This window comes from Quercus suber, unplaced genomic scaffold (genome assembly GCF_002906115.3).
Source record: "Quercus suber isolate HL8 unplaced genomic scaffold, Cork oak 2.0 scaffold_218, whole genome shotgun sequence".
Classification (NCBI taxonomy): domain Eukaryota; kingdom Viridiplantae; phylum Streptophyta; class Magnoliopsida; order Fagales; family Fagaceae; genus Quercus; species Quercus suber.
In genome coordinates this window covers 772,717-799,061 of record NW_027069676.1, presented here as the reverse complement: position 1 = coordinate 799,061, position 26,345 = coordinate 772,717, and the positions used below count along the sequence as shown (strand labels likewise).

At 34.8% G+C, this 26,345-nt stretch overlaps 3 protein-coding genes across 3 annotated transcripts; 1 reads left to right on the top strand and 2 right to left on the bottom strand.

Annotated features, from left to right (window-relative positions):
- Positions 1–3,432: 3,432 nt before the first annotated feature.
- On the bottom strand, positions 3,433–3,975 carry LOC112032725 (uncharacterized). Its single transcript, XM_024065486.2, has one exon. It carries the CDS (start codon positions 3,973–3,975, stop codon positions 3,433–3,435), a length of 543 nt encoding a protein of 180 aa, XP_023921254.1.
- A 2,913-nt stretch (positions 3,976–6,888) lies between these two features.
- LOC112032748 (bidirectional sugar transporter SWEET16) lies at positions 6,889–9,703 on the bottom strand. Its single transcript, XM_024065507.2, has 6 exons — positions 9,554–9,703; positions 9,411–9,447; positions 9,110–9,320; positions 8,848–9,009; positions 8,423–8,542; positions 6,889–7,264 (listed from the first exon to the last, which is right to left on the bottom strand). Exons 1-6 carry the CDS (start codon positions 9,585–9,587, stop codon positions 7,112–7,114), a joined length of 717 nt encoding a protein of 238 aa, XP_023921275.1. The 5' UTR covers positions 9,588–9,703; the 3' UTR covers positions 6,889–7,111.
- Positions 9,704–18,324: 8,621 nt separating this feature from the next.
- LOC112032742 (uncharacterized) lies at positions 18,325–22,901 on the top strand. The gene is made up of 2 exons (XM_024065501.1): positions 18,325–18,731; positions 22,223–22,901. The coding sequence occupies exons 1-2, from the start codon at positions 18,325–18,327 to the stop codon at positions 22,899–22,901; spliced, it is 1,086 nt and encodes a 361-aa protein (XP_023921269.1).
- The last annotated feature ends 3,444 nt before the right edge of the window (positions 22,902–26,345 follow it).

Here is a 26,345-nt window from a genome sequence, read left to right as displayed (position 1 = left end):
AACCTCCTGAACCATATATATATATATATATATAGGAGATCTTAGTTCAGCCTACTTTTGGTTCCACAAAAATGAAGAAAAATTTCGAAAGACGAAAGAAAAAAAAGAAGAAACGTCTAAGCTTCTTTATGCGCGCACACAAACACAAATGTGCTCTTGGCAAAGTTAGATGTCTATAAGAATCTATGATAATGAAATCTGATTAGGGTAGCAGAAATTATTGTGAACACATAAACAGATTTAAAAAAAGACAGGGAATTGTTTTTAGTAGTGACTTTAAAAGTTGCAAGCATGGTTGATTCCACCCACAGAAGCACTAACTCAAGCGAATAAGAATCAGTTATTTTATATGGCACCTAACTAATGAACCAAAAGTCAAAGCAACAAAATAAGGTAATAAACAACCGCCCAAGAGCACTTAGACCACATAGAAGCTTTCATCAGTAACATAAGCTCCAATTCTTTAAGGAATTGAGGAAGAGCAACAATTATATTAAGCATGGGCTGCTATGTGTTAACTATCATCCTAGACCAGAATAAGTTTGAATTTTCCTGATTCATGTACTAAAGAAATTATAGGTTTACTGAAGAAGCTGCAATTTGTCAGCTAAGTCAATTCAATACCTGCGAGCTATAGTTTATTAAACAGTCAAAACTTACTCTTAGAAACCAACTATCAGTCATGAATCATCCATGCTATTGGATTTTAGATCATTTTTTCAGATCAATGCAATGCTTACTTGCTAGTTTAAAATTTCAAGAAATTTTATTTAAAATAGTCTGAAGATTTTATTTTCAGAGAGATAAGCCAATCTCAGATATCCGCCTTGTCATGATTCTAGGGGCAGTTCATTCCTCCACCAATGAACTATAGCTCAACTGGCATCACCCCCTTTGTCTAAAAGATGAAGGTCTTTTGAAGACCAGGTTCAAACAGGGGCATTCAGGTTGGGGTCAATTCCTCTCTATGAGGAAGGCTGAGGGCATTTACCAAATGAGAGAGAAAAAAAAAATCCAGCCTAAAGATTGCCCCCAAAAATTCTTTAATGGTCTGTTTAGATTGAGGGAGAGGGAGGGGGAGTAGAGTAGAGTAGAGTAGATTTGACTCAAAATTAGCTTATTTTCAACCGACTCTACTCTACACCCCTCTACTCTCCCTCCTTCCCCCCTCCATCCAAACGGGCCCTAAGTTTCCCTGTGATTTTCAGGCTCATCATCCATTAATCATTTCATTGGAAAAAAAAAAAAAAAAAAAAAATCCAAAAACTGAAATCTACATGATAATTCTAACAGCTCACATCACAAACAAACATGTGCACTCAATTGTTTTAGGAGAGAATCTGATTACTGAGCTCTTGGTTAATGTTATTGTTAAGTTGTAACAGATACTGATATATTTCACGTGATGGAGAAGTCAAGCTAAATGAATTTTGATTGGCTAGGCCAACTTAGATTTTAAGGAAAGAGAAAACACAAAGATATAAGATAAATTACTTGAAACATGGCATATATATGAGGTAATAGTGTTTTGTCCTTTCCTCATTATACCATAATCTAAAGCAATCTACTACTTGCTCAGTTCAGTTTTATCCTTTTTTTTTTTTGGGCTTGGGGGTTGGGGGGAAGAGGTTAAATCAATTCATGGAAAAATGCAATTGAATTGAACTATTCAAGTTAAAATTGAGCTCCCTGTAATCAATTATAAAGTCTAGTTTTGACCTAGTAAATTTCTAAGACTCCAGACATAGAGTAATAAACAAAATTCTTGTCTTGCCTAAGTAGCAAAGGAAAAAACTGACGGTTGCAATAGTCCATACCCAACCCTTAGTATAACATGGGGAGGTTTCAAGTGTGTAATGCTGTGAACTGAGGTTTGGTACTGTAAAAATTGAATTATGAAAAACAAGAGGAACTTGCAAATTTTTTTTTTCCATTCAAATCTCTACATTCCTTCTCAAGTAACTTATGTACATGGCCTATGTAATGTTAACACAGAAGTCTTAAGGTCTAGTCCACTTTTATGACACCATTCATTATTCTTACAGCTAACCGCACTGTATAGAGGAAGCACCACTGACAACTCCTCACAACACAAGAAGGGCAGCTGATAACAGATTTAGGAACTCAGGAAAAGGATGAAAAAATCCTTGTTTAAACTTGGAAACAAGTTTTAAACAAAATACACTGGTTTGCCACCACCTAGGTAGGCACATCTGCACTATTCCCCAAAAGATTACAATTGGGCTCTGCGTAATCACTTATAATGAGCCCAGTTTGACCTAGTAAACCCTTAATGTGGACTCAACTCATGCCCACACAATACACAAATCCAATCCACATAATTTAGGGTATCACAGGTTTTTTGCGCATTAAGCATACAGACTGAGTGCTTTAAATGTAGCATACCAGATCTGCAAATCAAATTCTAGAGCTAACCAGCACCTTAATAACCTTGCTAGATGATAGAGCCAGGGAATGGGTAAGGAAGGGGTCAGCTGCTCACTGGAAGGGAATCATAAGCCATAATATAATTGAATTGAGCAATTTTAACTAATCTTGTTACATTTTCAATCCTAACTATTGTATTACAAATTCAGGAAAAAAATAGATGACAGGAAAGGAAAAAAATTTCATTTTCAACACGAACAAATTTCATTTTCATTTCACTGCATTCCTTTTGCAATTAGAAGAAAAATCACACCAATGGGTATAAAACTATGGAAGACTACCAAAAGATTACAAACATTAGTCAAAAAATTAAAACCATAAATTTCAAAACAAGTAACAACTAATTTCAACCAGAAAAGAAGAGCATTTGTTGTAAGGTCTTTTACTTGCTCATTATCAAAATTTTATCTCACCACCTAAGCTAAGCCAAATTGTTGGATTGAGCAATAAGCACAACTGAGTGCAGGTTTTTGTTTCATTAACACCTAAGATTTAAGAATTTGATTATTGTAGACAAAAAGTTATGAAATGAAAGGATCAAATTTTGTTATACACATCAAACTGAACAGTTAGAAGTAACCCCAGCAGATCTTCATTCCAAGCTTTGTAAGCATAGAAAATGGTGCAAATGTTATTATTCTTTATTTTTAGGGGACTTTCAACAACAAATGCACAATTATGCAGTTACAAATTCAATCAAATTGCAGTTCAATTTCCAAATCCATTATGTCATAATTTCCCCTATTTCTCTCTCTTGACCATAATCAATTTGTTTAATTATTTCAATGTGGAATCACAGGGCAGCAAGGACAACCCAATATAAACTGATGAACCCATGAAAGATAAACAAAACACCTTTCAAATCAAAGGAAAAAAACAACAATTTACCAAAATAAGCAGAACCCATTTCAATCTAATTCAAATTAAACAAATATCCATAATTTGAAAAATTCCTAATACAACATTGTCTTCGTCCAAATCTTTTCAATATGAAGAGACAAATGGGTTTGTTCTAACCTCTTTCTCCTGCACCCCATCATTGCATTTCAATCCACAACCACATTGTGGAGACTCCTCAAAGTTATCAATAGGGAAATCAGCACCTGCAATCCCAACTGAGAATCCAAGATTATCCCCAATCCTTCGGACCTCAATAATGTCAACCCAGAAGAAAAAAAGCTTCACACTAACACCCTGCAAGCTTGTAAGCTTCCCTTTTGTTATGATCCCATTGATGGTGGGCTTGTACTTCAACTCATATGACCCTTCAAGAGAAAAACTACAGCTACCAGAAAAAAAGGCAGAGAATTTTCCTGTGGAGGTTTCAAGATCATAGCCTTGCACACCCTTTGGAAGAATACCAATGGGAAAGTTGAAACTTTGGATAACATCATAGACTGAAGGCTTTGTGGTTGTCAAGTTGGTTCCCGATGATGCTAAAGATGGTGAAGCAGTGAAAAACAGAACGAGACATAGAGTAATTGTTAGTGAAAGTATGAACCTTTGGATGAAGAAGGAAAAACCCATCTCTGTCTCTGTCTCTGTCTCTTGCTCTTTCTCTGTGTGTGTTTCTTTCTTGCTTCCTTGTTCTTCTTGTTCCGTCCGTCTTTCTGTCTCTGTCTATATGTCTTCGTAGTTTTTTTTTTTTTGAGAAAGTATGTCTTCGTAGTTAAGAATTGAACGGTAGGTAGATTGTATAAAACTATAGTTTCCTACTTTTTTTTTTGGGAAGGGTCTAAAGTGGGCTGGACTGGCTTGGATATGTTTGGATAAGATTAGACCAATGTTTAAAACCCAAACTTTTTAGTGGTCTAAAAATTGATTGGGTCTTTTAGGTCAAATGTTCGACCATAGGATTGGATAATATTAACATGATGTTATAAACTTTTGAGTAAATTACAATCTGTTAAGAGCATTTGAATCAGTTTGTACGAAAATTTTTGTTTATTTTAGTATAGAAATCTTTTTTTTTTTTTTTTTTTTAATTTTACAAAATTACTTCTAAAAGAACCCATATTAAGATTATCTAAAATTTTTGTTTATTTTAGTATAGAAATCTTTTTTTTTTTTTTTTTTTTAATTTTACAAAATTACTTCTAAAAGAACCCATATTAAGATTATCTATTCTACATTCTATTTTATTTAAATAATCATTTTTTTTCATTTTTCATTTTATCTTTAGAGAGAGAGAGGGAATTTGACGAGATATGAGAGCAAGAGGTGAGAGATTTTTTTTTTTTTTTTTCAAATGATGAAGTACAAAATGTGGGAATCATGTATTTTTACACAGTTTTGCATGATCTGATCTAAGTGAATTTCGGGTTTAATTGGCTAAAATATAGTCCTTATTCTATTATACAAGAACTGATGAGAGTGCTCTAATAATTAAGAGTTTTGTAGCTTAAGTGGTTGACACTTCTTGATGTTTTTAATGAATTTATCCATGGTTCAAATTCTCTTCCCCTTTACTTAAAAAAAAGAAAAAAAAAACACTATGTTGTAGTGGTGTGATTGTAATGCCCTCTATCAACTGTAAAACTAAATAATGTCTCCCATAATTATGGGCAATGAACTTTTTGCCCATTAAGTAAGGATTCCCATAAACTTTAATAGAGAAATTCAAATTAGATGCTTTTTTGGGGATAAATTTTGACTTTTCTTTTTTAAATTTAATGGAAATTATAATAACAAGATATAAAATGCTAATTATCATCAGTTAAGGGGAACATTGCAATTGACCCTAAATTTTTATTATTAACTTAAATTGCAAAAGTATAATAGAAGTTAAAAATCGGATTGGGTTCAAGTTAAAGGTTAATTGGTTTTTTCATGGCACCACTCGCTTCATTAGTTTGCGCAGAGTGAATTTCTTATTTTCTTCCTTCGTCATTCTCATCACCATGGGTTTGTGCTGTTTAGCAGACTGGTCATTGAGCAATTCTACACATGTCCAACACATGGAGGTACTCTCTAGCTCTATGCATAACTTTCTTTTTCTCTTTCCCCAAATTCTTCATTTGTTCATTTTGGTAATTTGGTCAAACTTGGGTGTTTGTAACATAAATGATAACTAGAAATTTGATTAATTTCCTTACTGATTAATATTTTCCCCTTAATTGAGACAGTTTGTTAGAAAGGACAATATAAATAATCATACTCATAGTAACCATTCGAGCATATTAATATATTTCCCGTTTTAACAATGATGATGGTGAAGGCATGTCAAACAAAGTAATGTTTTCTCATATATAGTAAATCATAACTAAAATTAACTTAATGCTTTCTGTAGGGATAAGGGCCCAGAATCATATATTGGGCCTTGGGATTGGTCTGAAGACATGAAACGGTCCGAGAAGGGACAAATGGTTAGGAGGGTTTTCAATTTTAAAGTCTCATAAGTAAGGAATGAATGGATGTTGGTCTGAAGAGGAACTCCTCCTCAAATGTGATGAACACAACTCAAATCTATACTCCATAATCAAGGTGACCTTCCAGGAGGCTCCAGTGATAAGGACGTACATTATGCACGTATAAAAGTAATGGGAATTCAGAAATATCTAAGAAAAAACTGCTATCACCGCATTAAATACACTGTAACTACTTTTCTAGCCACATTTATGTGAAGAAGACCCCTAAACAGTATTTCATTGGCTACCGCAACTTACAGAGAGCCAAAAGGGGTATCTGCTAGGACGAGTACTCAAGTAGTGGCTTAGAAGATTGACAAATGGAGAGCCAAGATTGTTGGGAAGGAGATATATAATGTAAGAGACCTTGGATGGAAAGAAGAGGAGGAGAAGAAGACTGTAGCTACCAAAATTGCACTTATAATCAATTTTATTGATTTATAATAAAATTGGCCTCCTCGGACAGGGAATTCGTTCAGTCCTATGTGCTTTACTTTTGCTTAATCCCCTTTTAAATCCATTTTAGTTGTTGTTAAGTTCACTAGAACCTAGTTCTTTAACTTACTCTCTTCAAATTTATTGTATTGGGCTCACTCGACCAAGATCCCATACATCTTGGGCCTTGACCGCTAAACGTGTCCATACATTTTCTTATATATAGTAAATCATAATTAAAAATTTTAACTCCTCCACAAATCCATGAATTTTTACTATGAATAGATTGTTTATATTATTAATAAAATACATATAATAATTTGATATCACATGAACCTATTTACAAATTTATACAATTTAATATCAAGTTTATATAAGTATATTTATAGACAAGTATACATATAAAAATTATAATATTATATTAATTTAAATTGATTTTCATGTTCTTGAGTTTGTTTATGTATACATTATTATGTTTGAGCTTGACTTGTTTGATGGTCAAGTCGAGTCTAAACTTAGGCTTAAACTTGACTTGTTTGTTAAATAAATGAATATAAATTAACAAGTCTAAAGCCGAGCTCAAATTGTTTAGAAACAGTTTAGTTCAGTTATAGTCCTGTATTTGGCTGCAAAATAATAGACATATGTCCTCAAAACTACATGGGTCAATCGTTTATGCCTATAATTTTTTTTTTAATAAACATATTATAAACAAATAAACGAATATCAAGCTCCTCTTCTTCATAGTGGCTACCACCTATATTTCTTATTCTTAGTCACCATTTACTATCTATGACAATGGACCTCTATCTTGAAATCTTTTATGCCACTTGACTGGTAGAGGGCAAGAGGCACTCGTTTTGTAATTGATCCTCTAAATCGTTGGAGACTTTCTTGGATGAGTTGGGGTTCCTGTATATAAAATATAACACCAGCTGAGCTGCTCCCAGAAGAAGCCCAGCCCCATTTGGTACCTGCTTAATTAGAACTTGCCCGTCATTTTGCTTATACACATTTTTTTTTTTTTTTTGCTTATACACATTTATTTGGATTATAATCTTACAATTATATATATATATATATGTGTGTGTGTGTGTGATAACATCAGAAAGTGTCAGTTGGGCTACAAGACTCTTAACTATCCAAAATACACTGTCTTTTTTTTTGGCAAAAATCCAAAATACATTGTTGATTTAGAATAATTACACACATATTGACATGCAAGTATCTATAACCAGCAGCTCTTGGTTCAAAACTTTATTGAGAAAATTAAAAGATAAAGGAAACATGGATAAGACTAAATCCATACCTGATCCACTTATTAAAGAGGATATATATATTTGATGATGGACATGGCAATTTTATTCTAGGGTGGCAATCACTTGTCAAAGAGTTGGCAAGCATATCTTCTGTTCAAACTTCAAAGTATAATATAGTATTTATTAGGAGAATTCTCCTGCTCAAATCTTATTAAAGTATAAACCATGGAAAAGGCTAATTCTATTATTTCTGCATCCCATAACTTACTATTATTGGCCATTAACCAAAAAAAAAAACTTTTATTAGTTTGGAGTAATACGTCAATTATATACTTAATTTGAGTACCTAATAGTAGTTTTTGGCAAATGTTAACAAGAATTGTACGGTACTTGTTAAGATTAAAATAATGTGGGTTCCGCTTAATAAAAAAATTAACTAAATTAGAGAAATTGTATAAAGTTGACCCTAAAACATATAAAACTGACAAAATACTGACATAAAACTGGGTTACTGACAAAAATTCTGACATAAAGTGATGTTAATGTATTGTGCCCGTTAATACAACCCATAGTTTTTTAGGCACAACCCTTTATGCCATGTGAACTATCTATTAGAGGAGTGAAGATAACGTACTGGTCTTGGTTAATGGTTAGTAATACGATGTTTTGGTTTCAAACCCCAGGGAGCAAGGCTACTGGTTCTAGCTAGGAGTAACGTGTATAGCACAATATATATGAGACACAAATGCATATATATGCTTGATTTGAAAGAGATGCTTAACTTGTAACAACATATAAACCATTTTCAAGTCATATATTAACTATAATGATGCCGATGATGGTGGTGAAAAACTGAAAATAATGATAACTTACTCCAAGGAAGAAATCTTTCACAAGGACAGCATAGAAAGTCCAAATCCCTCCATTCAAGAAACTGAAGAAGGAGAGAAGGAATGGCATGTACTCCACGCTTTTGGTTGTCACCACCGTTTTCTACACATTTATTTTTATAAAAATACATCAATAATTTGTTAATAAAGCATCATTACAGCCAATCAATGAAGTTGGACTAACCCTTACATCAATTTTGGGGTGGCCACGTACATGAGAATTAAATGAAAAACCAACACCTCAAATTAATAAAGTAGTACGAACTATGAAGAAGGCTATTATTTAATTATCATATGATCTAGAACTTTTTTTTTCCCTTCCTTTTCATATTTGGTGTTATAATCAAGAACATAGAGCAAGAGAAATCTAGCTATGATAAATAACAATTGACCTATTGAGTTTCTTACCATGGCTGCAAGAGGTGAAGCATACATGGCTATATTTAGGCCTGCACACAAGAGTCCGATGACATCGATCTTTGTATCTCCGTGCAAAATAAAATGAGTAATCAAAATCACTCCTGCGAGAAATCCCACATCCAAAAGTGCAACCAATGTACCGGTCTTTGCCTAAAAGAAAATTATTGACAATAATAAATTTCATAACAATAAGCTTTTTTGGTGCATGATTATGATGATAATAGGCATGCATTAATGTTGAGAAACTTACCCTTGTTCTTGGAGGTGCAAATACAAGGAACAAGGTAACATAAACAATCTCTACAACAACACCAAAACCATTAACAGTCGCCACAAGCAGGCTTCCAGGCTTTGTGACTCCATAATAAGTCCATAATGCTGAAGCCAGTAATGTGCAAATGTAAGGAAAACTCTCAAATTCTTCTGTTGATCGATGCTTAACAATTCGCCGAAATGTTCCTCTGTGATAGGGACAATCTAATTACTTGTTCTTGTTTTGATGAAAAACACAAAATCTAAACAAAGATATGTAATCAGATGAGCTTACTTACAAGGGAGAAAGAAATAGTAAGACTGAGATGATGTTGCCTGAAACAAAATGAAGAGATAATAGTTAGCCTAGCCTCTATGCAAAAATTGAGAACCCTAAATGTCCACCAAAAAATATACATAGAGAATGAAATTTTGTTGTTACCTATAACTCCAACATAGAAACTTGCACTGGCCATGTCAAGGCCGCGCAAAAGAAAAAATCTTTAGTGAAAAATGGGAGCTAGAGGTTTCCTTTTGGTTTAGACACAAGCTTTGTCTGACTTAGGATTTGAATTTGTAGTATACCTTTGTTTGAGTCATCCAACGTCAAGATCATTGCTTTTTTTGTACTTTATCATAGCAGTACTCCTAAGTTTACAATTGAATAATACAAAACATTGGCAAATAGTTGAAGAAACCTCCCCATTTCATATGATTAATAAAATATTTGGTAACTTATTCTTTTTTTGTCAACATAGCATATTTCAAACTTTTAATGACTTGCTCACCCAAAAATGGCAAGACGCAACAATGGCTCCATGGCATGCTAGTAAAATTGCTTTGACCAACAACGGGTTTGTCGTTTACCTCTTTCTTCATTTTTGTTCATGTTGCCAATTGATTTGTCTAATAGCTAAACATAACAAGAACAATTAAGTGAACAATTTGGGCTGATAGAGTACTAAAAAATTAGGGTAAAATATTATGGTCATTTGTACTTGTGAATAGCATTTGTTCTAAGAAGATTGAATCTTAGCAATTTAATCTTGAGTCATGCTACTCGAGGAAACTCTAGACTGCCTTTCCTACTGAGTTTAATATCTATCAATTGCAAATAAAATGCCATAGCAAGCTAATCACTTAAAAAGAAAAAAAATATTAAAGATGTTAGGAAAAAGCAAACCTAACCCAAGATTTATGAGATGCCGACAGCAAAAAATAGAAGACAGAAGAGAACAATGCAGACATGAAAATACTAGATTATACTGGTTCACCTAGAAGTGGGGTCCATGGAGATGCAGTTTTATTATGATGGAGATGCAGTTTTATTATGATGACTACATCAAGCATTGCAATGATCATTAGAATACACAGGGTCGGACGTACATAGGGGCAACCAGGGGCATTGCCACACACCCCCCCCCCCCCTGTACCAATCATTTACTTGTCGTTTTTTACTCGTAACTTCATCTCTTTCGCATGTCATAGACTATAGAGTTTGTGGGGATAGTTTTAAGTTTGTATTTCATTTCCTGAATAATGTCCCTAGCAGAATTTCTTCTTCTGGACTTCGGTAAGATTTTAAATCCATCCTTTAAATTTATTTCATTTCCAACTTTTTTTTGTTCATTATTATTATTTTGTTCAATCATAAACGACTTTCGAGACTTAAAAGAGCGTCGAGTTTCATTTTGATAAATGTGTTGAAATGTTTAAAAAACACTTATTTTGTATGTTATACTTTGTCGACATTTTTATAATATCAAATGTTTAAGAAACATTTATTTTATATGTAGTATTTTGTTGAATATGAAATAGGTATTAGTTTTTATTTTCATTAAAAAAAATAAATAAATTTTGGCCCCCCATGTTCAAATCCTGGTTCTGTCTCTAAGAATACATATACACAATACTATTATTCGGGCTAAATGCTTATTTAAAATTAAATAATGAGTATAACTGTATAAGGCCTCTAATGTGTTCTCTAATACCTTCAATACTCCTAATAATGATATGGAAACCAATTATTTTCCTAAGGAGCCTATCAATCCAAACTATATGATTATCTCAGTCAATTAAGTTTTAAGTTTTCAATATTATTATTATTATTATTTGGAGTTAGGTAAATTGTAAAGAATATCATTACGGCCATTGAGCTAACACCTGAATCTCATGTAATATATTTAAAAGCAAGGGTATTATGCCATGTGATTTATAATTTATTCAATTCAAAGACAAAACTGTCGCACATTTGACACTCCATTGTTTAACTTAATGTATATATGTGGAGAATATGAACAACTTATTAAGCAATTCAATGCCTTCTTCTTTGCGCAATCTTTTAATTGTGCATTATCTAACAAGTTGACATTATTAAAATTTTGATAGTTCCTTAAATTTTAATATTAAAAAAAAAAAAAATTCATTGCAAATCAAACACCATTATTTGATTTTTAGATCATTTCGTTGTCCAATATCAAAAGTTTATAAACCAGCGTAATTCAAATAGATCATGGAGAGAGCGATCTGCAACCTGTCAAAATTAATTAGAAATAGTTTTCTTATGTTTTGTATTGATTAAAAACTGATAAATAAATACCTCACTTTATCTTCTTTCATTTTCTTATTATTTAATGTCCCTCAAGATAATTGGCATGGAGCATAATGTATAAAGAGAATGTGACCACTGCACACTCTTAACACGATAATCACTCCACAAATATAAATGTTTGTAGGGTGTGGTGAGTAAGTATTGGAATTCAAGTTTTAAGAAAGGAGTTTCACGCATATATACATTTAGATTAGGTTAGAGTAAAATTTCTATTTTGTATAAAAAAAAAATGTGATCCATTAATTTGAATATATTATTACACTTAAATGTGGGATATTATACGATTTTTCTGAGAAGGATTTGATTAGATGACTATTTATATGATTGAAAATTTTAATTTATTCGTTTTTATTGGGGTTTGATCCTATTAAACTATTCAAAATGTAGATAAAATCCAAAATCTATGGTTGAAATGTCAAACAAAAGACATTGTGGTATATGTTTATGAGAGTGGTTGAAACCAATATAAAAAAAGGTGTTTTCAAATTCTTAAAAAAGTGTTTACATAAAAGGAAAATAGGGCTATTTTTTTTTTTTTTTGGTTGAGAATATCGGATAGGACCCAAAGAAGATATTCAACAATCTTAAGTTTTGTCCGCTTATTTCTTTTGTTAATTATATTTCACATAAAAAATAAGAACACCCTTCATCAGTTTGATATTAGCACCTAACTTTTGCCGGCATGTATGACGACCATCACTTTCGTTTAAAATACCATATGCTACCTGGCTTGTTGGGTTAGAACTTAACTGTAGCCATTTTTTCTAATTAAAAAAATAAAATAACTGTTGACATTTTTCAAATCCCTGTTATCAAGATTGAGAGATCAAACTAGCATCATGTGTTAAAAAAGAAGAAGTTATTTTGGCATGTTAAAAAGTTTATTAATTATAACACACAACTTAACAATATATCAATCATACACCATATCTTCTATTATTTTATTATTATTATTACTTTATGTAATATTCTTTTTATTTTATTATTTTTATTATTTTTTTCATTCCAACTATCACAGAAGATAGAAAGTTTGAATAATTTCCAACTGTCATAGAAAAGAGAGAGAGANAAAAAAAAGAAGCTAGAAATATTAGTCAAAACATGGTTCTTATTTTGGAAGTTTCATTGAATTCAAGGTAAGTTATTCTCTCTTTTGTTGCGAACTTGATATTGTACCAATCATTTACTTGTCGTTTTTTACTCGTAACTTCATCTCTTTCGCATGTCATAGACTATAGAGTTTGTGGGGATAGTTTTAAGTTTGTATTTCATTTCCTGAATAATGTCCCTAGCAGAATTTCTTCTTCTGGACTTCGGTAAGATTTTAAATCCATCCTTTAAATTTATTTCATTTCCAACTTTTTTTTGTTCATTATTATTATTTTGTTCAATCATAAACGACTTTCGAGACTTAAAAGAGCGTCGAGTTTCATTTTGATAAATGTGTTGAAATGTTTAAAAAACACTTATTTTGTATGTTATACTTTGTCGACATTTTTATAATATCAAATGTTTAAGAAACATTTATTTTATATGTAGTATTTTGTTGAATATGAAATAGGTATTAGTTTTTATTTTCATTTAAAAAAATAAATAAATTTTGGCCCCCCATGTTCAAATCCTGGTTCTGTCTCTAAGAATACATATACACAATACTATTATTCGGGCTAAATGCTTATTTAAAATTAAATAATGAGTATAACTGTATAAGGCCTCTAATGTGTTCTCTAATACCTTCAATACTCCTAATAATGATATGGAAACCAATTATTTTCCTAAGGAGCCTATCAATCCAAACTATATGATTATCTCAGTCAATTAAGTTTTAAGTTTTCAATATTATTATTATTATTATTTGGAGTTAGGTAAATTGTAAAGAATATCATTACGGCCATTGAGCTAACACCTGAATCTCATGTAATATATTTAAAAGCAAGGGTATTATGCCATGTGATTTATAATTTATTCAATTCAAAGACAAAACTGTCGCACATTTGACACTCCATTGTTTAACTTAATGTATATATGTGGAGAATATGAACAACTTATTAAGCAATTCAATGCCTTCTTCTTTGCGCAATCTTTTAATTGTGCATTATCTAACAAGTTGACATTATTAAAATTTTGATAGTTCCTTAAATTTTAATATTAAAAAAAAAAAAAATTCATTGCAAATCAAACACCATTATTTGATTTTTAGATCATTTCGTTGTCCAATATCAAAAGTTTATAAACCAGCGTAATTCAAATAGATCATGGAGAGAGCGATCTGCAACCTGTCAAAATTAATTAGAAATAGTTTTCTTATGTTTTGTATTGATTAAAAACTGATAAATAAATACCTCACTTTATCTTCTTTCATTTTCTTATTATTTAATGTCCCTCAAGATAATTGGCATGGAGCATAATGTATAAGAAACTGTCATAGAAAAGAGAGAGAGAGAGAGAGTTTGGATTAAAAAAAATACCCAAATTTATATATCTATATATATATATATATTAGAGTCTAATTAAATTTCAAATTGGAATTCAATTAGAGTCTAATTTTACACCATGTGTCTCTTCTAATCTAAATTTTAGAATTTTGTGCCAAGTGAGTTAATTTAGTGAAAAAATTGAATTTCAATTAAAATTTAATTTTGTGCCATGTGTCCCATCTAATCTAAATTTTTAAATTTTTGTGCCAAATTAATTAATTTAGTATAAAAAAACGAGGAGTCCAATATAATAAACCATAAAAAACATAATTATATAACTAAAAAAAATTCAAATTTATAAGTCATTTATATATATTAATAGGTAAAGTTTAGAGAAAATTGAATTAGAATTTGAAATTATAATCCAATTTTGCGCCATATATCTAAATTTATGTGGGAATAATAGGTAAAGTTTAGAGAAACTTAAATTAGGATCCAAATTAGAGTTCTAATTTTGCACCATGTGTCATAAATTATTTATTCTTAAAGAGTTTTATTTCTTAATTTTAGAATAAAATGTGTGATCACATCATAAATATTCATCCAAGTGAGTTATTAAGTACAAAAATCAAAGAGTCTAGAATAAATGAATTGTAAAAAAAAGTGTTTCACAATAATTAAAACAAAAATAGACAATTTACATTTTATACCTAATAATATCATCACAAATTTTTTTAAAGAGTTAACGAAATATAAAAATGACTATCAATAGTATTTAAATTATATATATAGGAATTATATTATGCACCTTATTATATATTTTTAAGTGTAGCTATGCATATGCATAGGATTACAAGCTAGTATTAATAACACATCTTGCCATACACTACTATTATTAGAACATCATTGTATCTCATGCCAAATTTATTTGTCATTTGACACATCTCATATTTCCATCCTCATCCATTTGACAATGTTTTTCAGCATTTGGATTCTCCACCAATTTAGATTCCCTAGCATATATGATTACTTACGCTCCATTTGTTTTGATGGAAAACAGAGAGAGATATATATATATATATATATATATTATGTTTTTCAATGTTTGGTAGCATCAGAAAAACTGAGTAAAAGGTAAACTATCTTTAGTCAATAAAAAAGTATGACTTGTTTTTAAAAACTGTTTTCTACTAATTTTTTTGGTGTGGAAAATAACTCTATCTCACAGCAAGCTAAATAAAGAAAGTTAATAAATGTTTTTTCAACTCATTTAAAATTGTTACCAAATATAAGAAATGAGATGACTCATTTTCTAGAAAGTATTATGGTCGAAACAAATAGAGTATTAACGCAAGAACATCCCATTTTCAATAGAGAAAACTTGAACATGCGTGTATTTGCTCTAGAGATTTTCAATAAGACTTATTGGGTAAGTGAAAAGGAGTAAATTGTTAAGGAATCGTCCCGTGACCACTTTACAATTCATTTTTTTTCACCAGTATTTGGTACTTCAGAGTTCAGCAATATAACTTATATATGATTACTTACGCTCCATTTGTTTTGATGGAAAACAGAGAGAGATATATATATATATATATATATATATATATTATGTTTTTCAATGTTTGGTAGCATCAGAAAAACTGAGTAAAAGGTAAACTATCTTTAGTCAATAAAAAAGTATGACTTGTTTTTAAAAACTGTTTTCTACTAATTTTTTTGGTGTGGAAAATAACTCTATCTCACAGCAAGCTAAATAAAGAAAGTTAATAAATGTTTTTTCAACTCATTTAAAATTGTTACCAAATATAAGAAATGAGATGACTCATTTTCTAGAAAGTATTATGGTCGAAACAAATAGAGTATTAACGCAAGAACATCCCATTTTCAATAGAGAAAACTTGAACATGCGTGTATTTGCTCTAGAGATTTTCAATAAGACTTATTGGGTAAGTGAAAAGGAGTAAATTGTTAAGGAATCGTCCCGTGACCACTTTACAATTCATTTTTTTTCACCAGTATTTGGTACTTCAGAGTTCAGCAATATAACTTGTCATTTCTCTTTGATTAAAGAGAGAACGCCCAGTTTTAACACGTGCCTTCTGTTTTCTCTCTAGATTTTCCTTGGAAACTCTAGAGGTGAAAAAAGTAGCTTTCATAGCAAAAGGGCTGCCGTTAGGCAAACTATCTCTCCACTCCAGTGGTAGAACAGGTTATAGCGGAGAACATATGGAAGAGATCACAGAGGGATGCGTAGGACTAAAGCTATCGTTGAGAGAAGATGCGGAAGTGGAAATCAAAGTGCCATTGACAGAAGAAGGCCCAGTTCTCATCGGGAAGTTTTGTACAAAGCGACGAATAAATCTGGAGTCAGTGGCCAGGGTACTGAAGTCGGTGTGGAAGGCGAAACACAGTTTCGAAGTCAGCGACCTTGGCGAGAACAAGGTGATGTTCTTGTTTCAAACAATAGAGGACATGGAGCGAGTACTCTTGCTTTGCCCGTGGTCCTTTTACAAATATCTATTGATCCTTCACAAGTTGGTTCGTGGAGAGGCGGTGAAGGATATAAGGTTTGACAAGTCTCCTTTCTGGATCCAAATCCATGGGCTGCCCATAATGTGCCAAACGAAGGAAGTGGGAGAGAGTATCGGGGCAACCTTGGGAGAAGTGGTGAAAATGGATGCGAACAGGAAAGGTTTTTGCCTGGGGAACTTCCTACGTAAAAGATTGCTCCTGAACATTTCCTTGCCGCTGTGCCGAGGCCGCAAAGTGCGTCTGGATGAACATAGGCTGAAGTGGGTAGACCTCGAGTACGAGAGGCTCCCAATCTTCTGCTATCTATGTGGGAAAGTGGACCATGATGAAAGGGATTGCATGCAAGGGCTCCAAAGCAATAACACGCTTCGCCCAGAGGAGAAACAATTCGGCCAGTGGCTACGTGCGACGCCGGACAAGTTTCAAAAACCTCAGATGATAACAATGGGGAAAGACGGTGAACCAAATTTAGGGGGGATTGAGAAGGAGAAACCAGATGGCAGGAGGGATAGCAAGTACGGGTCTTTGCTGGCAAAGGTGACTCCGGGCAGCACCCAAGCAGGAAAAGCTAAAAAGGTGGAAATCCCGAGGCTTGACGTAGCAAAAGTTGGTGTCCCACCAACTCTTGTCAATATCAAATCTTCGAAATTCAAACAGACTTTGAGTCCCAAGGACCATATTCGGACTTTTGATGCCGCAATTAATGAGAAGGTGCCAACTTTCTCCTCTACACCACGCAAAGAGGAGATTGGGACAGGGATGATAATCACGCAGTCCCTAGTTGACGCAACTCGAGTTAAGAAGGAACCAACTGGTGCAAGTGGGCCGGTAAAGGAAGCCCAACATCATTTGGACTCTTTTAGGCCTCAAGAACTCTCTGTCATGACTGGGAAGCCGAAGGATGTGGACTTGGGCCTGTCAAACCTTGGGCCTAAGTTCACGTTGGGGCCAGCGTCCCCAACAATTTTAAAAACCCAAAACATGAGAAAGCGTAAAGGAAGTGGTAAGAAAGGAAACAAAGAAAACAAGGGCCCAATGGGGAAAGAAAAAATCACGGGTGGGACAAGAAGCCATGCACGTTGACGACCAAAGTAAGGAGACAATTATGGAGATTGATCACTTAGAGGTGGGAACAAAAAGGAGAGCGCGGTCTCCACTATCAGAACTAGATCATAATGAAGGTAATGGAAAACGGGTTAGAGTGGAGGGGGAGGTAAAAGAGATGGGCAAACTCCTAGCACAATTTTTAGGATTGGCGAAGGCTGGCAACCAGCCCCGTCGAATGCAATGAGTGCAATCAACTGGAACTGTAGGGGGTTTGGGAATCCTTTAACAGTTAAAGCCCCCCAAAAGGTGGTTTTGGAGAAAGATCCCACACTAGTCTTCCTCATGGAGACGAAGCTGGATACTACGGAAATGGACAGTATAAAATAGAAGGTAGAAAGGAAGCAAGGCCTAGTGGTGCCTAGTAATAAACGGGCTGGTGGTTTGGCTCTGTTGTGGAAAATGTCAATGCAGGTTGATATATTGACTTTCTCCCCATGGCACATCGATGCAATAATAACTGAAGAGTAGGGGAGAAAGAAATGGAGGTTTATTGGTTTTTACGGGCACCCAGAGACCGAAAAAAGGGAGGAGTCGTGGAAACTAATGGAAAGTCTCAGCCATAGGAGCGATTTGCCGTGGGTCTGCATGGGGGATTATAATGAGATCATGCATGCCAAGGAAAAAGAAGGTGGTGGGGTACGGCTGGAGGGACAGATGCGGGCTTTCTGGGAGGTGATCAACAAATGCCAACTAAGGGACTTGGGGTATATAGGCTCAGACTATACATGGAGTAGGAAGCTTTGGAGTCGAGGTTGGGTCAGGAAAAGATTAGATAGGGCTCTGGTATCACTGTCTTGGGTTGGGGCCTTCCCAGCAGCGAGACTCTTCTATGCTGCCACGTCGGTTTCGGATCATTGCATCCTGGTGCTCAAGGAAACAAGTTACCAAAGAAAACGAAGGCATGGCCCCAAGGTATGGAGTTTTGAATCCATGTGGCTGGAGGATGCAAGGTGTGAAATGGTGGTACAAGGGGCTTGGGACAGAGGGCGGATCAGGAACACATAATGGCCACTGGAGGCATGCATTTAGGAATGTCAAACCTCCTTGAAAACATGGAACATGCAGTGTTTCGGCCACGTGGGAAAACAGATTAATGAGTTACAAAGGAAACTCCAAACTCTTGAATCCATGAAAGGTGATACCATGATCCTAGAAATAGTCCATGCAACAAAAAAAGAATTGAACAGGTGGTTGGGCATGGAGGAAGAAATGTGGCATCTAAGAAGCTGAAACAATTGGTTGAAAGCAAAGGACAAGAACACCTCCTTCTTCCATACCAAGGCATCAAACCGTTGTTCACGTAAAATAATCTGCAAGCGCACAGAATCGTAACAAGTAGTAAAGTGTTTTTAGAAAACGAATGTCGAACCCACAGGGATTAACTATGTTATTGAATACCGAAATTTACTAAATTAAGTACTATTTGGAAAATCGAAAATAGATGGAACGTTCTACTATTTGAATTAAATTAAACTATTTAATAAAAATAAATTTATGAATAAAAAATTAACAAAGCGTAAAATCTAAAAGTGTAAAAATATGATAAGAATGGATCTAGAGCAGTTGATTTCACCTAACAAATCCCACACAATTTATTCTTCCTAATTATTAAATTCTAATAATCTCCCGTTGATGATTAAAAATTCCTTAAGTATTCAATATCTTCTCTCGAATAATATTAAAAATATCTTCAACTAACAATTCCATATCTCTATGTGAATTTAATTAATTGGAGACTCATTACGTACTTTGAATTTTTTGAAAAATCACACTAGTCGCGGTAAAGCATCTCTACTTTCGCTCAACTAATGGTGTTTAATTCTAGAACTAAAATAACAAATCACCTCTCGGTCTCCTTGTAATTCAATTGATCAAACCATAATTCGTAAAAAATAGTAAGCATTAAGAATAAGAATTAAACACTCAATCATGGAAATATTAAAAATAAAATAATTCAGAATATAAATTGTGTGTTCATTGCTAGACTACATCAACGCTCTAGAAAATAAAATTTAGTTCATAATAAAACTGAAAAGAAAACAAATAAAACTTATGTCTTTCATCTGATGGTTGATCAACATGAAGCTCTTGCCTTTGCCCTCAGATCCTCCTCTTCAGAAAGACTCCTAAAAGAAAAATCTTCAATGCGGCAGCCCCCTTTTCCTCTCAGGTTTTTCCTCTTTTTTTTTTTTTTCTATTTACCCTAAAGAGCTTTTAAATAGGTCAAGGAATCCTATTCCCGTTTGGAGAAAATCCCAGATTTTTAGGCTTCACTTAACCGACGATTTTAGCCCATTTAACGTCAGAATTTGGACTTTTGGTAAACTACAAATTTGTAGCCCTTTAAGTTAACTTTCCAGCCCAACTTGAATCATCTCGATTGGATATCTGAGCCCAAAGTTATACTGAAAATACTAACTGATGTGCAGGCTGGAATCCTAATCCGAATTGGACTTGGATATTGTACAAAATTCCTTTGATTCCTTGCTCTTCTCATTCCTTCAAAGCACAAATGAATAGATAAATATAAATAAAAAAAATCAAATCAAATCAAAAGAAATAAAGGAAAACTAACAATTTTAATAAATAAGAGGATAATAAAAATCATGTAAAAATTACACTTATCAACCGTCTCCAAAGGAATACCATCACTAGGATTAAGGGTACAAATGACGTGTGGTATCAGGACTTGGAGCAGGTCGGGATGACTTTTGTGGACTATTTTGACCAACTCTTTACTACCTCACGGTCACGGGTGGAGAGGAAGCTATTAGATGCTATCCATACAAAGGTCACAGAGAGGAATGCCTCCTTTATCAAAGAATTCCAGGCTGGGGAGGTGGAAAAGGGCCTAAAACAAATGCACCCCTTTACTGCTTCAAGCCCGGATGGTATGCCACCCTTATTTTATCATCATTTTTGGCCCACTATTAAGTCAATTGTTATTACTATTGCTCTTAATTTCTTAAACCATGGTTTTGCTCCCCCTAAATTCCATGATACTCACATTGTACTTATCCCTAAGACCAAGAATCCTGAGTGGGTGACTGATTATAGACCAATATCCTTATGTAATGTGGCTTACAAAATAGCCTCAAAAGTTGTGGCGAACAGAATGAAATCGGTTTTATAGGATATTATAGGTGAAAACCAAAGCGCTTTCGTGACTGAGCACCTCATCACAAACAACGTGTTGGTGGCCCACGAGCTGATGAACCATATCAGTAAGAAAAAGAAGGGCAAATGTGGGGAGATGGCTGTTAAATTAGATATGAGCAAGGCATATGACTGGGTCAAATGAGACTGCCTACAACAAACCATGCAGAAGCTAGGCTTCCACAATCAATGGATAAACATAGTGATGCGGTGTGTGACCTCGGTTAAGTATGCGATACAAATCAATGGATAGCCGTGTAGCCGCATCCAACCAACCCGTAGTCTGAGGTAAGGTGATCCACTGTCACCTTACCTTTTCCTCATCTATGCCAAAGGCTTATCGGCCCTCTTGCATCAAGCCTCTCATAGGAAAGCGATTAAAGGTGTGGCTACCTCTGCCTGGGGTCCTAGGGTGTCCCACCTTTTCTTTGCCGACGATAGCTTGGTTTTTAGGAGGGCGTCGGTGGGGGACGCCAAGGAAATCCAACGGGTCCTTAAAGTCTATGAACTCTCCTCAGGTTAACAATTGAATAGCAGCAAAACCTCCCTGTTTTTCAGCCCTAACACAGACTGAGAAACAAGGGATATAGTGAAAACCATGTTCGGTGCGCAAGTCATCAAATCCCACGAAGCCTATCTTGGTCTGCCATCTCTTGTGGGCAGCTCAAAAAGCAACACTTTTGCCCACCTCAAACAGCGGGTGGCCAACAAAGTGTCGGGGCGGAAGGAGAAACTTCTAACGCCCGCTGGGAAGGAAGTGTTGATTAAGTCAGTTGCCCAGGCTGTGCCCTCATACATAATGAGCTGCTTTTTACTCCACAAAAATTTGTGCGAGGAACTGACAGGATTGATCAGACAATTTTGGTGGGGGTAGGTGAAAAATGAAAAGAAACTTGCATGGTTAAGTTGGGACAAAATGTGCATGCCAAAGGACAGGGGAGGGCTTGGTTTTAGAGACCTGAGAAGCTTTAACTTGGCGCTCCTAGCAAAACAGGGGTGGCGGCTTCTAACCAACTCCTCATCTCTTTTTTGTTGAGTTTACAAAGCTAAGTATTTTCCGCATTGTAGTTTTGAGGAGGCGACACTAGGTCGGAGCCCGTCATACGCCTGGAGGAGTTTGATAGTGGCTCAGCAAAATAATTAAAAGAGCCATGAGGTGGCAGGTTGGGTCAAGAAACAAAATAAGGGTGTGGAGGGACAAGTGGCCTAGGCTGAGCACCTATAGGGTTCTTACACCAGAATCGTAAACCTCAAAGGATGCTTTGGTTTGTGAGCTCATAAACAGAGCATCCAATGAGTGGGACATCGACAAGCTTGGCCAATGGTTTCTCCTCGATGATAAGGATGCCATCCTGGGTATTCCGTTGAGCTCAACCAGCACCAGTGACAGGCTGGTTTGGGCTGAGAATAAGAGCGGAAAATTCACCGTAAAGAGCGCGTACACTCTAGTGCTTGACGAACAAAAAGGGTCGGGTTTGGGCCACTGCTCAAACGGCATGGCAAGAAGAAAGCTCTGGAAGGCAATCTGGAAACTACACCTCCTTCAAAAGATCAAGCTTTTCGCTTGGAAAGCGGGTCGGGACATCCTCGCCTCAAAGGAAAATCTGGCTAAGAGGAAAATAACGCCGGACGGGGTGTGCGAATTTTGTGGGGATGCCGTTGAAACAATTGGCCATACCTTGTGGTTCTGCGATCACGCCAAAGAAGTTTGGAGAAATAGTAAGTTTGCTCTTCCTTTTGAGATTTCAGCAACATGGAAGTTCCTAGACGTGCTTAAGGCTTTGTTACGATGCGAACATCTTCGGCCTAGGCTGTTAGAATTGTTCATCGCCACCTGCTGGGGAATTTGGAAAAACAGGAACGAGTTACGGGCGGGAGGCAAAGGAAAGGCTGGTCGTTCCATCCTGAGGAATGCCTCGCTGCTGGTGGAGGAATATCGGGTCGCCAACGAACCCAAAACATAGCACTTGCCTAGGCCTCCTGTCTCGGTCTCATGGTGCCCTCCAAGTCACGAGCATTACAAAGTTAATATTGATGGGGCTATTTTCTCAAAACGAAAGCAAGTTGGAGGGTGGTCATTAGAAACTGTGAGGGGCTTGTGGTGGCAGCTCTTGTCCGTTGGGGGCTGTTGAAGTTGAAGCAAAAGCATGGGAAGCTGGTATCCTTTTTGCTAGGGACGTGGGAATCCGGGACGCGGAGTTCGAGGGTGACTCGCTGGTGGTATGCAATGCTTTGCAAGGATTGGCTTCTCCGCCCTTTTCAGTGGTGAACGTCCTCACCGGTTTTTTGGTCCATGCCTCGCTTTTTAGGTAGTGGAAGGTGTCTCACATCAAACGACAGGGAAATGTCCCTGCCCATTTATTAGCCCAACACGCTCAGCATGTTGGGGATTACGTTGCTTGGCTAGAGGAATGCCCTAGCCTGATAGAGCATGCATGTGCTCAAGACAAATGTAATCTGCACTTTGATATCTAATGAAGTTTAAGTATTCCAATAAAAAAAAAAAGAAAAAAAAAAAGAAAAAAAAAAAAAAGAGAATGCCCATCCATATCCAATTGGTTCACTCTTGTTTGCATAGGGGAATCAAAGGCGTTAGATTGGGCCATATCGTTACAATTCAAGCCAGGCTCAATCTACAGCCCAATGTCCACCTACACCTTTTTATTTATTTATTTTTTTTGATAAAGATGTTCAAGATTTAAATTTCCATTCCTCATACTATTGAATATATCAAAACAAAACAAAAAATGACTCTGCCTCGTGGCTTCAACTCACTTCATTCCTCGTGTGCACAACATATTTTTTCTAGAATTCCTTTGAAGGGTTTGAAGATTTGGGAGCTGTTTGGTAGCTTCTTTTAAACAACAATTTTTAATGTTTAAACAACAATAACACTTTTGACATATATTTCTATAACACTTAAACACGTATTTCCATAATACTAAAAACGGGCCTTGATCATCAAACCAACTAAGCCTTGTGTGTCAAAGGAGGCTGTTTAATTAGCTCAGTGGTGTAATCCAAAAGGTTATAAAATGCAACATCGAACAATTGAAAGCAAGCAAAGAGCCCAGATGTGAACAGAATTAAACTACTCCATCTACAATATATTAAAATCACTCTCTATGATAGGATTAAAAAAAAAAAAAAAAAACTCTCCGTTAGTCCAGTTTTTCTATTTGATAATGGTTTTAAATTTAAAATGAGTTTTGAGCTTATATTTATAATATCAACAACGTGATCACATGGGTTAATACTCTATATTTAATTAGATGATCAACAACCATACACGGAAACTGGGCTTTATTGAATTGAAATTAGAGTACCACATTGTTATTGCAAAGGTGCACGTCATGACGATACAACATCTTAATTCATACAAATTAATTATTAAGATCACTCTTCATTAGTTCCATTTTTTTTTATTATAGAATTTTAACCTATAGTATACACTTCTGTGATTTTCTATTTGATAATTGGTTAAAATGAGTTTTGAGCTTATATTAAAATCACTCTCACTCTCAATAATTTTCCATTACATGCATGTGACATGAATTTTGTGTACACACTCAGTTCAAAACAAATCAATATAGAATGAATATCAAAATTGATAACAAAGAAGTGAAAGCGTTTACATGATACCATCTGCTTTATCCAATCACTAGCTCAGATTTGAGAATTGATCACTACACTAAGGTGGACTAATTTTAGATCCATTACTAATTAAAAGCCTAACAAATTAATACACCAAACTATTAGATACTGAGGATCATTGCTCATTGCAATGATTCCACCTAGATTACCATGCAAAGATGAATATAATTGTGGAGCTATATATTCTGCCAACTTCACCAACTATCCAATAATAAAACATTAAAAAATAGTTACCAAAAGTTTTGCCTAGCAATAAAGTTTAACTGACATTTCTTAGTGTTTTCAACAGTAATATCCAAGTTTCAATTCAACCTTCCTCATTATAATTATAGGATTTATAAAAAAGAAGCAAAATGACTTTCAGTTCTCATTTTGTTAAAACTCTTGTAGGTTAACTTGCATTTTTTACTATTTTTAATGGAAAAATCAAGTATTTAAACTCAACATTCTTATTGTAACTATCAAATTTATTATAAAAAAAAAAGTAAGAAAATAATAGAACTAAGGAAACCCAACTATAATTAATGACCTGCAATCAAAATGTTTTCAATACCTTGCATTATTATACGGTAAGCCATTTGTTTATCACAAGGAAACCACCACTGCATTCTCTTGGTGTGGTGGTCACTTTACAAGTATAAGTGCTTGTGGGGTGTCGGGGGTAAGGGCTGGGGTTCAAGTCTCTAGGAGGAAACATTATACACATTTACACTTAGATTAGGCTAGAGTAGAAATTCTATCTTATATAAAAAATCAAATAAAAATCACAAGGAAACCAATAAAACTAAGTAAATGGATTGCCAAAGGTAATGTAAGTGAAAAGTTGTGATTTCCAACTATTTTATGTTTGCTTTAATTCTATGCCAAATTTGATTGTAATTTCTTCAATCATTTTCCCTGTATGTATGTGGGTTTATTTGTAAGAGATGAGTATGAGAGATCGGTGAAGAATTAAGTTTCAAAAGCTACATCAATGGATTTCACGACTGGCTTGCGAGTAGCTCACAAGAAGCAACCCGCGCAAAGGCCATGTGTGAAGCACATGACTGGAAGATCAAGAGTCATGCCAGACTGTCATTTTCGCAACTGTCTCGCGAGAAGGGCCAACTCGCGAAGAACTTGCAAAAGTCTTTGTTTGGCAAAAAGTTGTGTTTGCTTTACCAAGTCTTTACCTACACTATATGTACACTCATTACCCACGAATTGTAAAGAGTGTTTTTTCAGAAAGAAAACCCTAGAAATTACACTTGAGAGTTAGAAATTATTATATCCACAATCATCTATACATTTCCTTGTGGTTTTCCTCGACTCTTACCTCCTTATCTCTAGATCTTTGAGAGGTTGCTAGCCCAAACACTTACCACGTCAATTTTGGGTATAAAGTGAGATTTTGGTGTTACTAGAAAGTATCGGAAGGAGCCATTGGTAGTAGGAGCTTGGAGGACTCAAGTACATGGGGTAAACTAGGCTTGGAGGGTTTTTTGTTATTCGTGTACTTCAGCTTTATTCTCTGGTGGATCGATTTCGACTTGGAGGGTTGCGGAGAGGTTTTTCTCTGAGTTCTTTAGTTTCCTCTTCGATAACAAGTCTTGGTGTTATCTTGTGTTTGCATCTCTCTTCCCTACTTTTTAAGCTTTCATTTTATTGTTGATGATGGATGAATATGACTTAGGGTAGAGTTTTTGGTTCATTGCGCTTATTTAATCATGTTTCGTACTTAGTCTAAGTTAGAGTAAAAGCAATCTAGCCGTATT

Coding starts and splice junctions, on each gene's coding strand:
- LOC112032748 (XM_024065507.2), bottom strand. CDS start 9,587: ATGGCCAGTGCAAGTTTCTATGTTGGAGTTATAG. Junction 9,010..9,109: donor TTGCACCTCCAAGAACAAGG/GTAAGTTTCTCA, acceptor ATTTTCTTTTAG/GCAAAGACCGGTACATTGGT. Junction 7,265..8,422: donor TGAAAGATTTCTTCCTTGGA/GTAAGTTATCAT, acceptor CTAATTAAGCAG/GTACCAAATGGGGCTGGGCT.
- LOC112032742 (XM_024065501.1), top strand. CDS start 18,325: ATGGAAAGTCTCAGCCATAGGAGCGATTTGCCGTGGGTCTGCATGGGG. Junction 18,732..22,222: donor ATGTGGCTGGAGGATGCAAG/GTGTGAAATGGT, acceptor GCTCATAAACAG/AGCATCCAATGAGTGGGACA.
- LOC112032725 (XM_024065486.2), bottom strand. CDS start 3,975: ATGGGTTTTTCCTTCTTCATCCAAAGGTTCATACTTTCACTAACAATT.